General features: G+C 45.4%; 1 protein-coding gene across 1 annotated transcript in view; it reads right to left on the bottom strand.

Moving 5' to 3' along the window:
* Positions 1–15,448, bottom strand: part of LOC123752215 (uncharacterized) — a 535,987-nt gene that overhangs the window by 401,224 nt on the left and 119,315 nt on the right. Inside the window, exon 4 of the mRNA XM_069327530.1 lies at positions 1,321–1,621. Within this exon, the coding sequence (XP_069183631.1) occupies positions 1,321–1,621 (301 nt within the window). The remainder of the gene's footprint in view (positions 1–1,320; positions 1,622–15,448) is intronic.

Raw genomic sequence — 15,448 nt, forward strand, 5'->3', positions numbered from 1 at the left:
TTTACTCGCTCTAGCATTCACACACACACCTATACAACTCTGCGCTTGCAAACATACACTTTCAACACTCATCTCACCCATTCTACCACTGCACCATGCGAACAGAACACTGCACCACTCATCCTCCACACACCTGCTACACCTGTTCACATGGTCATCCTAACCTAATCACACACCTCTTAGCCACGTGAGGACTACGACCGCGCGCTCGGGTGACATTACTCACCGCGATGAGACGGATCGCCCCGCGCTCACCTGGGCAGGTGAGCCACAGGTGGTTCTCGCATGATCGTAGTCCTCAACTTCACTACTGTGGTGGTACCTTAAAGGGCAAGATGGAGTCCAGCAAGAGTATCCAGCATGAGCAGTCCTGAACGCAAGATTTGTTTTGGTGGGAAAAAGTAGGGCCTAGTCGTCGGAGACAGTAAATTGTCTGTGGTAGCCAACGAGCTATTGGTGATTAGAACGACATATCCCGGGGTGGCCCAGTTGTGTTAATAGATAGAATTAACATCAGTCTGTCCCCTATGTTAAGGTGTGTTAAAGGTGAGGTCTTTAGATGAAGCCAGCAAACGTGTTGCTGGATTTTCAAGGTAGTATTTAGACACTGTGATGATGCTGTGGAGAACTGTCCCATGAATTGCTGAGAAAAGAGGACTTGCCGGCATGTGTACCTCATAAGAAAGGCTCTGGGAAAGAACCTTGAATGTTGTATAAAGGAGGACTCCCCCGTGATAGCTGATTGCAGAAGTTTTTTATTTCGTCCAGTGTGAAAGTGACATATACGGTATTATATGTGCTGTATATATGTAATAGGCGTATATAGCTGAACATTAAGATTGAAGTACATGTGGTGATGGTTTTGTTTAGTGTTGTTTACCCTCCATCACTGATGGATTGTCTATTACTGATCAGTTTTTAATAACTGATATTAATAACTGAACCCCTGACTTGGGGTTGGATCTGGTAAGAAGAGGCACTAAGGCCCTACATTAAGTTTAATGAAAAGAACCCAGTTACTGGCTAAGTGAGACCGTAACAGTTTGAGATACCACTAGGAACTAGTGACAACCACATTATCGCGCTTGAATACGCGCTAAAGGAATTAGATAAACAGGCAAACATGCTGAGGAAGATGAGAGGCTACAGACGATGGGTCTACAGTACGGTGAGAAATTTTCTAGGTGAGGTTCAATGAGGGGGGGGGGAGAGAACTGGAGCGGAAGACAACTTAACTTCTCGATCCTGCAGCCACATTTAGCAAATACAAATAGTTAAAACACACACACACACTTATAGGTTCATTGTCGTGGTTCTCACCATTCTTATCTGTAGCTTCCAGGCTGGACTGGGCAATTATTAGTTCCCTCACCACTTCATTATGCCCACACTTGGCCCCATAGTATAATGGCGTACAGGACTCCCCGGCACCGTTCACTGGAAGTCCTGCCGCCAGCAGGAGCGGCACCAGGGCAGCGTGACCCTCAGCAGCTGCACGAGTCAACAGGCAGACCGACTTGTGGTCGTCATCCTCCCATGGCATGATGCTGGTGTTCGCACCCTGGGCGATGGTCGTCAACACACGCTCCTGGTCACCATGTACAACTGCTGCCACCAACTCCTGCAAGATGCTGGTAGTTACTTTGTGGTTGAATACAAAAAACTGGCCCATTTAAAACTAAGACAAGTCAAGTAACCGATAATGACAAATAGCATTTTGTGCCTTTCTGTAAGTTGTTTCGCTCTACATTTAATAGAAAAGAATGTAAATGTTGGTAGCCAAGTGGACAAATTGTCTAGTTTTGTTACCAGGAGGGAAGATATTAGGCCAAGATAAAATAAAAACCAAACACGCACCCAGGGCCAAGCGAAGTGTTTGCCCGGGCGCAGAAAGAACGCAAAGAAAAGCTTTCTAAGAGCTTATGTTACATCTATATAAATAAAAATGTAAATGTTCGTTTGTTCAAAATCGCTAATCTCCGAAAGTTCTTAACCGATTGTTTTGAAGTTTTCATACAACGTTCCATTCACATCCGAGCGAGTTTTTATGTTCATACTATATAGATGTCACATCTGTGACGGGAAAAAAACATGCTTTTTTGAAAAACTTAGTTTTTCATTTTTTTATGTGAAGGAAATCTTCGAAACCTCATTACCGATTGCTATGAAATTTTGACACAACGTTGCATTCGAATAAGCACGTAATTTTATATACCTACTATATACCTGGCTCACCTGTGATAAGAAAAAACATGTTTTTTTTTATAAAAAACAGTGCCATCTGTTGGATGTAAGAGCAACACACGCTGTAATCTCAAAAAAGTTCTTCACCAATTGTTTTGAAATTTTAACTCAACGTTCCATTCGAATACGCACGTGTCCTTTGTATACCTACTAAACGCGTGCCACACCTGTGAAAGGTAAAAACATCATCCCTAGTGGTGACACCAAATTTCAACGAATCACGAGGAACTCTGTGGAAGATCTTAAACACAAAGTGAACAAAACTATTACTGCAATCAACGCAAAGAAAAATAGTGATCATTTCACTAAACTCCAAGGTGACTATGGCTTAGGATATGCCTAAGGCAATGTTAAGACACACAAACCTGGTAACCCTCTACGCCTAATAATCAGCCAAATACCAACTCCAACCTATCACCTGGTAAAAAAGACTTAATAAACTCCTAACTCCATACACTCCAAGCAACTGTAGTCTACAATCATCAGCAGATTTCCTAGAATTAATCAAAACTACACAGCCAGATGGAATCATTGCTTCCCTGGACGTCGAATCCCTATTTACCAACGCCCCAGTCGACACAACCATTGAAATGATACTAGACAGAGTATACACAGACGAGAGCACCCCCAAATTAGACATACTCGAGCCACACTTGAAGAGTCTTATCGAGGCATGTACAAAGGAAGCCCCTTTCATCAGTCTGCAAGGAGACATATATCTTCAAATAGACGGAGTAGCAATGGGCTCCCCCTTAGGAGTGTTATTTGCAAATTTTTATATGGGAACCATTGAAGACAGTGTCTTCAGTAGCAGACAAAAACCAATTGTATACTGCTGTTATGTAGATGACACATTCGTCATAGTAAAAGACTCAGACGAACTAATTGATCTAAAAAGCCATCTAGGGAGGGAGCCAGTACTACGATTTACACATGAAAATAGTGAAAATAACAGTCTCCATTCCTGGATGTACTAATAACAAAAACAGGAACCTCTTTAAGTAACAGCGTATATACTAAGCCTACCGACATATGATTATGCCTGAACGGTAAAAGTGAGTGCCCCCAAAGATACAAAGTCAGTGTTCTCAATGCTTATATTCGTCGAGCGCTTACCCACTGCTCTGAATGGAGCAACGTGAGTAGAGAGTTTGAAGGAGTAACTTAGATATAGGTGAACAACGGATATAGCAACACGGAAATAAACGCTGCTATAAGAAGACACTTGGACCGATGGTATAATCCTGAATCTAGAACAGAAACCACAATACCTCAAATAAAATTATATAGAAATCAACCATGCACAGTGAACATAAAAAAGAAGAAAGAATAATAAAAAAATAATCCGTAAAGGAGTAAAAAGCATTACTCCTAACCAAAACATAGACCTGATCACATTCTACAAAAAAAAAGACTACCGACTTCCTTATCAAAAACAGCCCGAAGCAGACGGAGAACTCTATACAGCAGTCAAACGTTGTATACATGTACACCTGTCCCCCATGAAGGATGTAACCTTCAATCTAAGTACATAGGTAGACGTCGACTAAGCTGACGAGGCGTTTGAACTGTCATCTTGTCATCAGGTGTCCCTAGAAATCACATGAGACAAGCCCATGACATCACCCTGACAAGAGAAATGTTGAATGAAAACACTTGTATAATAGACAAAACCCAAGATGTAAGAAGATTACAAATTCTTGAAGCAATCCACATAAAAGCAAAACAACCTACCATAAATACTCAAATTACGGAACTCTTCACTTTACCCACCATGGGAGTAAGAACAAGATCAGAACGTCAAGATGCCAACAGAGAAGCCACTGCTCGACAAACAGCGTCCACTACGCTTGATTAATCTTTGTATGTACTCTATTTAACCTTCTGATCTTTAGCTTCTTTTCTCCTTAATGCTTACCCAATGTATATACCCATTGTTTACACCTGACCCCTTTGTGAACGATCCATTTGTGGTCACCTGACCCACTGTTAGTTTAAAATAGATTCTTCTGTACGGTAACGTCACTTGAGAATGAATCATGTAGGTTCGAAACGTCGTGCGATTTTGTAATTAGTGTAATACATTCTTTAGTTTTTCAAATCTTTTTTTTCACCTTTAAAACAACATGACTTTTGGTGAACTCCTCTTTCAGCTGAACACTGATGCAAGAGCATAAGTAAGAGGGATAGAAGCCCTAAATCAGAAAATAGTATATACAGAATATGCTGTCATATTCAATGAAACATGCATATACCAATATATATATATATATATATATATATATATATATATATATATATATATATATATATATATATATATATATATATATATATATATATATATATATATATATATATATATATATATATATATATATATATATTATATAATGAATGGCTTGAATGGTCCCCAGGACTATATGCGACTGAAAACTCATACCCCAAAAGTGACTCGAACCCATACTACCAGGAGCAACGCAACTGGTATCTACAGGGCGCCTTAATCCGCTTGACCATCACGACCGAACATAAGGAAGTGATAGCGAAGCTATTTGAACTACTCCCCCGCCGGCACTCGGACAGTATTCTTGGGCATAGCATTTTATCAAACCACCTCATTCTTTGGGGCACATGTGAGGAACTCAAATGCAAACAAGCCTGAATGGTCCCCAGGACTATGTGCGACTGTAAACTCACACCCCAGAAGTGACTTGAACCCATGCTCCCAGGAGCAACACAACTAGTATCTACAGGGCGCCTTAATCCGCTTGACCATTACGACCGGACATAAGGAAGCAATTAAGCCAAAGCAATTTGAACCACTCCATCACCGGCACTCGGATGGTAATCTTGGGCATAGCATTTTATCAAATCACCTCATTCTTTAGGGCATATGTGAGGAACACAAATGCAAACAAGCCTGAATGGTCTACAAGACTCTATGCGACTGAAATCTCACACCCCAGAAGTGACTCGAACCCATACTCCCAGGAGCAACGCAACTGGTATCTACAGGGCGCCTTAAACAGCTTGACCATCACAAAAGGACATAAAGAAGTGATAGCCGAAGCTATTTGAACCTCTCCCCCGCCGGCTCTCGGAAGGTAATCTTGGGCATAGCATTTTATCAAATCACCTCATTCTTTGGGGCACACGTGAGGAACACAAATGCAAACAAGCCTGAATGGTCGCCAGGACTATATGCGACTGAAAACTCACACCCCAGAAGTGACTCGAACCCATACTCCCAGGAGCAACGCAACTCGTATCTACAGGGCGCCTTAATCCAGTTGACTATCACGATTGGACATAATGAAGTGATACCCGAAGCTATTTAAACCACTCCCCCGCCGGCACTCGGATGGTAATCTTGGGCATAGCATTTTATCAAATCACCTCATTCTTTGGGGCATACGTGAGGAACACAAATGCAAACAAGCCTGAATGGTCCCCAGGACTATATGCGACTGAAACTCACACCCCAGAAGTGACTCGAACCCATACTCCCAGGAACAACGCAACTGGTATCTACAGGGCGCCTTAATCCGCTTGACCATCACGACCGGACATAAGGAAGTGATAGGCGAAGCTATTTGAACCACTCCCCCGCCGGCACTCGGAAGGTAATCTTGGGGATAACATTTTATCAAATCACCTCATTCTTTGGGGCACACGTGAGGAACACAAATGCAAACAAGCCTGAATGGTCCTCAGGACTATATGCGACTGAAATCTCATACCCCAGAAATGACTCGAAGCCATACTTCCAGGAGCAACACAACTCGTATCTACAGGGCGCCTTAATCCGCTTGACCATCACAACTGGACATAAGGAAGTGATAGCCGAAGCTATTTGAACCACTCCCCCGCCGGTACTCGGATGGTAATCTTGGGCATAGCATTTTATCAAATCACCTCATTCCTTGGGGCACACGTGAGGAACAGAAATGCAAACAAGCCTGAATGATCCCCAGGACTATATGCGACTGAAACTCACACCCCAGAAGTGACTCGAACTCATACTTCCAGGAGCAAAGCAACTGGTATCTACAGGGCGCCTTAATCCGCTTGACCATCATGCCCGGACATAAAGAAGTGATAGCCGAAGCTATTTGAACCTCTCCCCCACCGGCACTCGGAAGGTAATCTTGGGCATAGCATTTTATCAATTCACCTCATTCTTTAAGGCACACGTGACGAACACAAATGCAAACAAGCCTGAATGGTCCCCAGGACTATATGCAACTGAAAACTCACACCCCAGATGTGACTCGAACCCATACTCCCAGGAACAACGCAACTGGTATCTACAGGGCACCTTAATCTGCTTGACCATCACGACCGGGCATAACGAAGTGATAGGCGAAGCTATTTGAACCACTCCCCCGCCGGCACCCAGATGGTAATCTTGGGCATAGCATTTTATCAAATCACCTCATTTTGGGGGCACACGTGAGGAACACAAATGCAAACAAGCCAGAATGGTCCCCAGGACTATATGCGACTGAAAACTCACACCCGAGAAGTGACTCGAACCCAAACTCCCGGGAGCAACGCAACTGTTATCTACAGGGCACCTTAATCCACTTGACTATCACGACTGGACATAAGGAAGTGATAGCCGAAGCTATTTGAACCACTCCCCCGCCGGCACCCGGATGGTAATCTTGGGCATAGCATTTTATCAAATCACCTCATTCTTTGGGGCATACGTGAGGAACACAAATGCAAACAAGCCTGAATGGTCCCCAGGACTATATGCGACTGAAATCTCACACCCCAGAAGTGACTCGAACCCATACTCCCAGGAGCAACGCAACTGGTATCTACAGGGCGCCTTAATCCGCTTGACCATCACGACCGAACATAAGGAAGTGATAGCGAAGCTATTTGAACTACTCCCCCGCCAGCACTCGGATAGTAATCTTGGGCATAGCATTTTATCAAACCACCTCATTCTTTGGGGCACATGTGAGGAACTCAAATGCAAACAAGCCTGAATGGTCCCCAGGACTATATGCGACTGAAAACTCACACCTGAGAAGTGACTCGAACCCATACTCCCAGGAGCAACGCAACTGGTATCTACAGGGCGCCTTAATCCGCTTGACCATCACGACCGGACATAAGGAAGTGATTGCCGTAGCTATTTGAACCACTCCCCGCCGGCACTCGTATGGTAAATTTGGGCATAGCATTTTATCTAATCACCTCACTCTTTTGGGCACACGTGAGGAAAACAAATGCAAACAAGCCTGAATGGTCCCCAGAACTATATGCAACTGAAAACTCACACCCCAGAAGGCACTCGAACTCATACTCCCAGGAGCAACGCAACTGGTATCTACAGGGCGCCTTAATCCAGTTGACTATCACGATTGGACATAATGAAGTGATACCCGAAGCTATTTAAACCACTCCCCCCGCCTGCACTCGGATGGTAATCTTGGGCATAGCATTTTATCAAATCACCTCATTCTTTGGGGCACACGTGAGGAACACAAATGCAAACAAGCCTGAATGGTCCTCAGGACTATATGCGACTGAAATCTCATACCCCAGAAGTGACTGGAACCCATACTCCCAGGAGCAACACAACTCGTATCTACAGGGCGCCTTAATCCGCTTGACCATCACAACTGGACATAAGGAAGTGATAGCCGAAGCTATTTGAACCACTCCCCCGCCGGCACTCGGATGGTAATCTTGGGCCTAGCATTTTATCAAATCACCTCATTCCTTGGGGCACACGTGAGGAACACAAATGCAAACAAGCCTGAATGGTCCCCAGGACTATATGCGACTGAAACTCACACCCCAGAAGTGACTCGAACTCATACTTCCAGGAGCAAAGCAACTGGTATCTACAGGGCGCCTTAATCCGCTTGACCATCATGACCGGACATAAAGAAGTGATAGCCGAAGCTATTTGAACCTCTCCTCCACCGGCACTCGGATGGTAATCTTGGGCATAGCATTTTATCAATTCACCTCATTCTTTAAGGCACACGTGACGAACACAAATGCAAACAAGCCTGAATGGTCCCCAGGACTATATGCAACTGAAAACTCACACCCCAGATGTGACTCGAACCCATACTCCCAGGAACAACGCAACTGGTATCTACAGGGCACCTTAATCCGCTTGACCATCACGACCGGGCATAACGAAGTGATAGGCGAAGCTATTTGAACCACTCCCCCGCCGGCACCCAGATGGTAATCTTGGGCATAGCATTTTATCAAATCACCTCATTTTGGGGGCACACGTGAGGAACACAAATGCAAACAAGCCAGAATGGTCCCCAGGACTATATGCGACTGAAAACTCACACCCGAGAAGTGACTCGAACCCAAACTCCCGGGAGCAACGCAACTGTTATCTACAGGGCACCTTAATCCACTTGACTATCACGACTGGACATAAGGAAGTGATAGCCGAAGCTATTTGAACCACTCCCCCGCCGGCACCCGGATGGTAATCTTGGGCATAGCATTTTATCAAATCACCTCATTCTTTGGGGCATACGTGAGGAACACAAATGCAAACAAGCCTGAATGGTCCCCAGGACTATATGCGACTGAAATCTCACACCCCAGAAGTGACTCGAACCCATACTCCCAGGAGCAACGCAACTGGTATCTACAGGGCGCCTTAATCCGCTTGACCATCACGACCGAACATAAGGAAGTGATAGCGAAGCTATTTGAACTACTCCCCCGCCAGCACTCGGATAGTAATCTTGGGCATAGCATTTTATCAAACCACCTCATTCTTTGGGGCACATGTGAGGAACTCAAATGCAAACAAGCCTGAATGGTCCCCAGGACTATATGCGACTGAAAACTCACACCTGAGAAGTGACTCGAACCCATACTCCCAGGAGCAACGCAACTGGTATCTACAGGGCGCCTTAATCCGCTTGACCATCACGACCGGACATAAGGAAGTGATTGCCGTAGCTATTTGAACCACTCCCCGCCGGCACTCGTATGGTAAATTTGGGCATAGCATTTTATCTAATCACCTCACTCTTTTGGGCACACGTGAGGAAAACAAATGCAAAGAAGCCTGAATGGTCCCCAGAACTATATGCAACTGAAAACTCACACCCCAGAAGGCACTCGAACTCATACTCCCAGGAGCAACGCAACTGGTATCTACAGGGCGCCTTAATCCAGTTGACTATCACGATTGGACATAATGAAGTGATACCCGAAGCTATTTAAACCACTCCCCCCGCCTGCACTCGGATGGTAATCTTGGGCATAGCATTTTATCAAATCACCTCATTCTTTGGGGCACACGTGAGGAACACAAATGCAAACAAGCCTGAATGGTCCTCAGGACTATATGCGACTGAAATCTCATACCCCAGAAGTGACTGGAACCCATACTCCCAGGAGCAACACAACTCGTATCTACAGGGCGCCTTAATCCGCTTGACCATCACAACTGGACATAAGGAAGTGATAGCCGAAGCTATTTGAACCACTCCCCCGCCGGCACTCGGATGGTAATCTTGGGCCTAGCATTTTATCAAATCACCTCATTCCTTGGGGCACACGTGAGGAACACAAATGCAAACAAGCCTGAATGGTCCCCAGGACTATATGCGACTGAAACTCACACCCCAGAAGTGACTCGAACTCATACTTCCAGGAGCAAAGCAACTGGTATCTACAGGGCGCCTTAATCCGCTTGACCATCATGACCGGACATAAAGAAGTGATAGCCGAAGCTATTTGAACCTCTCCTCCACCGGCACTCGGATGGTAATCTTGGGCATAGCATTTTATCAATTCACCTCATTCTTTAAGGCACACGTGACGAACACAAATGCAAACAAGCCTGAATGGTCCCCAGGACTATATGCGACTGAAAACTCACACCCGAGAAGTGACTCGAACCCAAACTCCCGGGAGCAACGCAACTGTTATCTACAGGGCACTTTAATCCACTTGACTATCACGACTGGACATAAGGAAGTGATAGCCGAAGCTATTTGAACCACTCCCCCGCCGGCACCCGGATGGTAATCTTGGGCATAGCATTTTATCAAACCACCTCATTCTTTGGGGCACATGTGAGGAACTCAAATGCAAACAAGCCTGAATGGTCCCCAGGACTATATGCGACCGAAAACTCACACCTGAGAAGTGACTCGAACCCATACTCCCAGGAGCAACGCAACTGGTATCTACAGGTCGCCTTAATCCGCTTGACCATCACGACCGGACATAAGGAAGTGATAGCCGAAGCTATTTGAACCACTCCCCCGCCGGCACTCGTATGGTAATTTTGGGCATAGCATTTTATCTAACCACCTCACTCTTTGGGGCACACATGAGGAACACAAATGCAAACAAGCCTGAATGGTCCCCACGACTATATGCGACTGAAAACTCACACCCCAGAAGTGACTCGAACTCATACTCCTAACAGCAACGCAACTGGTATCTACAGGGCGCCTTAATCAGCTTGACCATCACGACTGAACGTAAGGAAGTGATAGCCGAAGCTATTTGAACCACTCCCCCGCCGGCACTCGGATGGTAATCTTGGGCATAGCATTTTATCAAATAACCTCATTCCTTGGGGCACACATGAGGAACACAAATGCAAACAAGCCTGAATGGTCCCCAGGACTATATGCGACTGAAACTCACACCCCAGAAGTGACTCGAACTCATACTTTTAGGAGCAAAGCAACTGGTATCTACAGGGCGCCTTAATCCGCTTGACCATCATGACCGGACACAAAGAAGTGATAGCCGAAGCTATTTGAACCTCTCCCCCACCGGCACTCGGAAGATAATCTTGGGCATAGCATTTTATCAAATCACCTCATTCTTTAAGGCACACGTGAGGAACACAAATGCAAACAAGCCTGAATGGTCCCCAGGACTATATGCAACTGAAAACTCACACCCCAGATGTGACTCGAACCCATACTCCCAGGAGCAACGCAACTGGTATCTACAGGGCGCCTTAATCCGCTTGACCATCACGACGGGACATAAAGAAGTGATAGCCAAAGCTATTTGAACCTCTCCCCCACCGGCACTCGGACGGTAATCTTAGGAATAGCATTTTATCAAATCACCTCATTCTTTGGGGTACACGTGAGGAACACAAATGCAAACAAGCCTGAATGGTTCCCAGGATTATATGCGACTGAAACTCACACCCCAGAAGTGACTCGAACTCATACTCTCAGGAGCAATGAAACTGGTATCTACTGGGCGCCTTAATCCGCTTGACCATCACGACCGGACATAAAGAAGTAATAGCCGAAGCTATTTGAACCTCTCCCCCACCGGCACTCGGACGGTAATCTTGGGAATAGCATTTTATCAAATCACCTCATTCTTTGGGGCACACGTAAGGAACACAAATGCAAACAAGCCTGAATGGTCTCCAGGACTATATGCGACAGAAATCTCACCCCAGAAGTGACTCGAACCCATACTCCCAGGAGCAACACAACTGGTATCTACAGGGTGCCTTAATCCGCTTGACCATCACGACTGGACAGAAGGTAGTGATAGCCGAAGCTATTTGAACCACTCCCTCTCCGGCACTCGGATGGCAATCTTGGGCATAGCATTTTATTGAACCACCTCATTCTTTGGGGCACACGTGAGGAACACAAATGCAAACAAGCCTGAATGGTCCCCAGGACTATATGCAACTGAAAACTCACACCCAAGAAGTGACTCGAACCTATACTCCCAGGAGCAACGCAACTGGTATCTACAGGGCGCCTTAATCCGCTTGACCATCACGACCAGACATAAGGAAGTGATCGCCGAAGCTATTTGAACCACTCCTCCGCCGGCACTCAGATGGTGATCTTGGGCATAGCATTTTATCAAACCACCTCATTCTTTGGGGCACACGTGAGAAACACAAATGCAAACAAGCCTGAATGGTCCCCAGGACTATGTGTGACTGAAAACTCACACCCCAGAAGTGACTCGAACTCATTCTCCCAGGAGCAACGCAACTGGCGACTTGAACTCGAACTGGTGACTCGAACTCGAACTGGTGACTCGAACACAGGGTGCCATAATGCGCTTGACCATCACGACCGGACATAAGGAAGTGATAGCCGAAGCTATTTGAACCACTCCACCGCCGGCACTCGGATGGTAATCTTGGGCATAGCATTTTATCAAATCACCTCATTCTTTGGGGCACACGTGAGTAGCACAAATGCAAAAAAGCCTGAATGATCCCCAGGACTATATGCGACTGAAACTCACACCCCAGAAGTGACTCGAACTCATACTCCCAGGAGCAAGGGCAACTGGTTTCTACAGGGCGCCTTAATCCGCTTGGCCATCACAACTGGACATAAGGAAGTGATAGGCGAAGCTATTTGAACCACTCCCCCGCCGGCACTTGGATGGTACTCTTGGGCATAGCATGTTATCAAATCACCTCATTCTTTGTCGCACACGTGAGGAACACAAATGCAAACAAGCCTGAATGGTCCCCAGGACTATATGAGACTGAAAACTCGCACCCCAGAAGTGACTCGAAGCCATACTCCCAGGAACCATGCAACTGGTATCTACAGGGCGCCTTAATCCGCTTGACCATCACAACTGGACATAAGGAAGTGATAGGCGAAGCTATTTGAACCACTCCCCCGCCGGCACTCGGATGATAATCTTGGGCATAGCATTTTATCAAATCACCTCATTCTTTGGGGCACACGTGAGGAACACAAATGCAAACAAGCCTGAATGGTCCCCAGGACTATATGCGACTGAAATCTCACACCCCAGAAGTGACTCGAACCCATACTCCCAGGATCAGACCCTTAAAAGAGATGGTAATTTCGGAGTATTTAAATACACCAAAGATCACCACCTCCCAAGAGCACTAGAGCAAGTGAGGGGTCATTTAGACGATAATTTCATCAAGTCCCTGTTAATATGGGAAGACACAGTGTCTATGCTTAAGGCACAACTCTCCTAAACACGAGAGTTAAGGGTCTGAGCGGGTGGTGGAGCGGGTTAAGGCGTACCTGTTATGCCAGTTGCTGGAAGGCTTCTGTGCTGGCTAGGGTTCGAGTCTCCTGGTGGGAAAGTGTTCTAAAGTTGTATACTTAACTCTCGTGTTTAGGAGAGTTGTGCCTTAAGCATAGACACTGTGTCTTCCCATATTAACAGGGACTTGATGAAATTAACGTCTAAATGACCCCTCACTTGCTCTAGTGCTCTTGGGAGGTGGCGATCTTTGGTGTATTTAAATACTCCGAAATTACCATCTCTTTTAAGGGTCTGAGCGGGTGGTGGAGCGGGTTAAGGCGTACCTGTTATGCCAGTTGCTGGAAGGATTCTGTGCTGGCTAGGGTTCGAGTCTCCTGGTGGGAAAGTGTTCTAAAGTTGTATACTTAACTCTCGTGTTTAGGAGAGTTGTGCCTTAAGCATAGACACTGTGTCTTCCCATATCAACAGGGACTTGATGAAATTAACGTCTAAATGACCTCTCACTTGCTCTAGTGCTCTTGGGAGGTGGTGATCTTTGGTGTATTTAAATACTCCGAAATTACCATCTCTTTTAAGGGTCTGAGCGGGTGGTGGAGCGGGTTAAGGCGTACCTGTTACGCCAGTTGCTGGAAGGCTTCTGTGCTGGCTAGGGTTCGAGTCTCCTGGTGGGAAAGTGTTCTAAAGTTGTATACTTAACTCTCGTGTTTAGGAGAGTTGTGCCTTAAGCATAGACACTGTGTCTTCCCATATCAACAGGGACTTGATGAAATTAACGTCTAAATGACCTCTCACTTGCTCTAGTGCTCTTGGGAGGTGGTGATCTTTGGTGTATTTAAATACTCCGAAATTACCATCTCTTTTAAGGGTCTGAGCGGGTGGTGGAGCGGGTTAAGGCGTACCTGTTACGCCAGTTGCTGGAAGGCTTCTGTGCTGGCTAGGGTTCGAGTCTCCTGGTGGGAAAGTGTTCTAAAGTTGTATACTTAACTCTCGTGTTTAGGAGAGTTGTGCCATATATATATATATATAAATATATATATTGTGATGATAATCTCTTTCAAGAGAGATTGAGCCTGCTCTTCTCTACATCAAGTTACGTATATTATACAAGAATAAGATGCTACCTTCAGGATACGTCTACTAGTAGCACAAAACGTTTTGACCAGGAAGCAAAACGTACCCAAGACTCACCCCCCACTCCACACTCCCTCCACGCCGGCTCGTCATCAACCAGCCAACTACCCTTCCCAGCCTGCCTGCTCCTGATTGGTGACTCGCCATCTGCACACCTGCATCTCAGCGCCCTCTACCTGAGTCGATGTTTGGGCTTGAACCTGCCATTGAAGTCAGAATATCCTTGTGCTCTCACGCAGTGAACAACTAACTGATATACGCTATGTATCAGCTGGATGTCTCGCAGCTAGCGCCATATTCTCAGCACCTGATTATTTTTCACTGTGTATTTATATTATTGCAGAGTAACTTCATCCCTATTATTCATTTATGTTATATTTTTTGACTTTTTTATTTGCACTGTACATAGCCAAGGGATTGTCTTTGTTTATAATTTGTTTTCTATATTAATTAAAGTTTCATTGTTCATACTATGTGTATTGCGTGTCTTCCCTTACTTTACCACATATAAAACAGGCAAGCAGTCTATCTTTTTTTTTTGTAAGTGTGACTAGTATTATAGTTTGGGTTGGTGGTGTTGATCCTTGCGTGTTCCTCCTTTACGGACAACCCAACCCATAACTCGGCAGAGTGCTTTTACTTCACTAGGAGATTACACTAGGCGCATCTGGCTCTTGGAGAGGGGTTCAACGTCACACGTTTAGGGGATGCGGCTCCAACACTCAGCCTCGTTGTCACGTGCACACACCCACTCGAGCTGCTGTGACTCCCCACTCTCTCCTTATGTGATATGATCTCCTCAATCCCCTTTGACTTATTAGTATTACCTTCTACCCTGTCCACAGCGGTGGTTCTTGGTTCTTTTTCTCTCTCTCTCTTTCTTTACTATTTCCTGGGAAGCCTCACTAGGACAAGGGCAAACACCAGCAAATTGGAATACATTTACTGGACAAAGCACATACACAATACATACACACATATAATAATAATGAATCCTATACTCTATACCATTACAATCAGGTTGCACTCCAACACCATCAGAACTCTATCATCAGCCTATCAAGTG

This window comes from Procambarus clarkii, chromosome 19, assembly GCF_040958095.1.
Source record: "Procambarus clarkii isolate CNS0578487 chromosome 19, FALCON_Pclarkii_2.0, whole genome shotgun sequence".
Classification (NCBI taxonomy): Eukaryota; Metazoa; Arthropoda; class Malacostraca; order Decapoda; family Cambaridae; genus Procambarus; species Procambarus clarkii.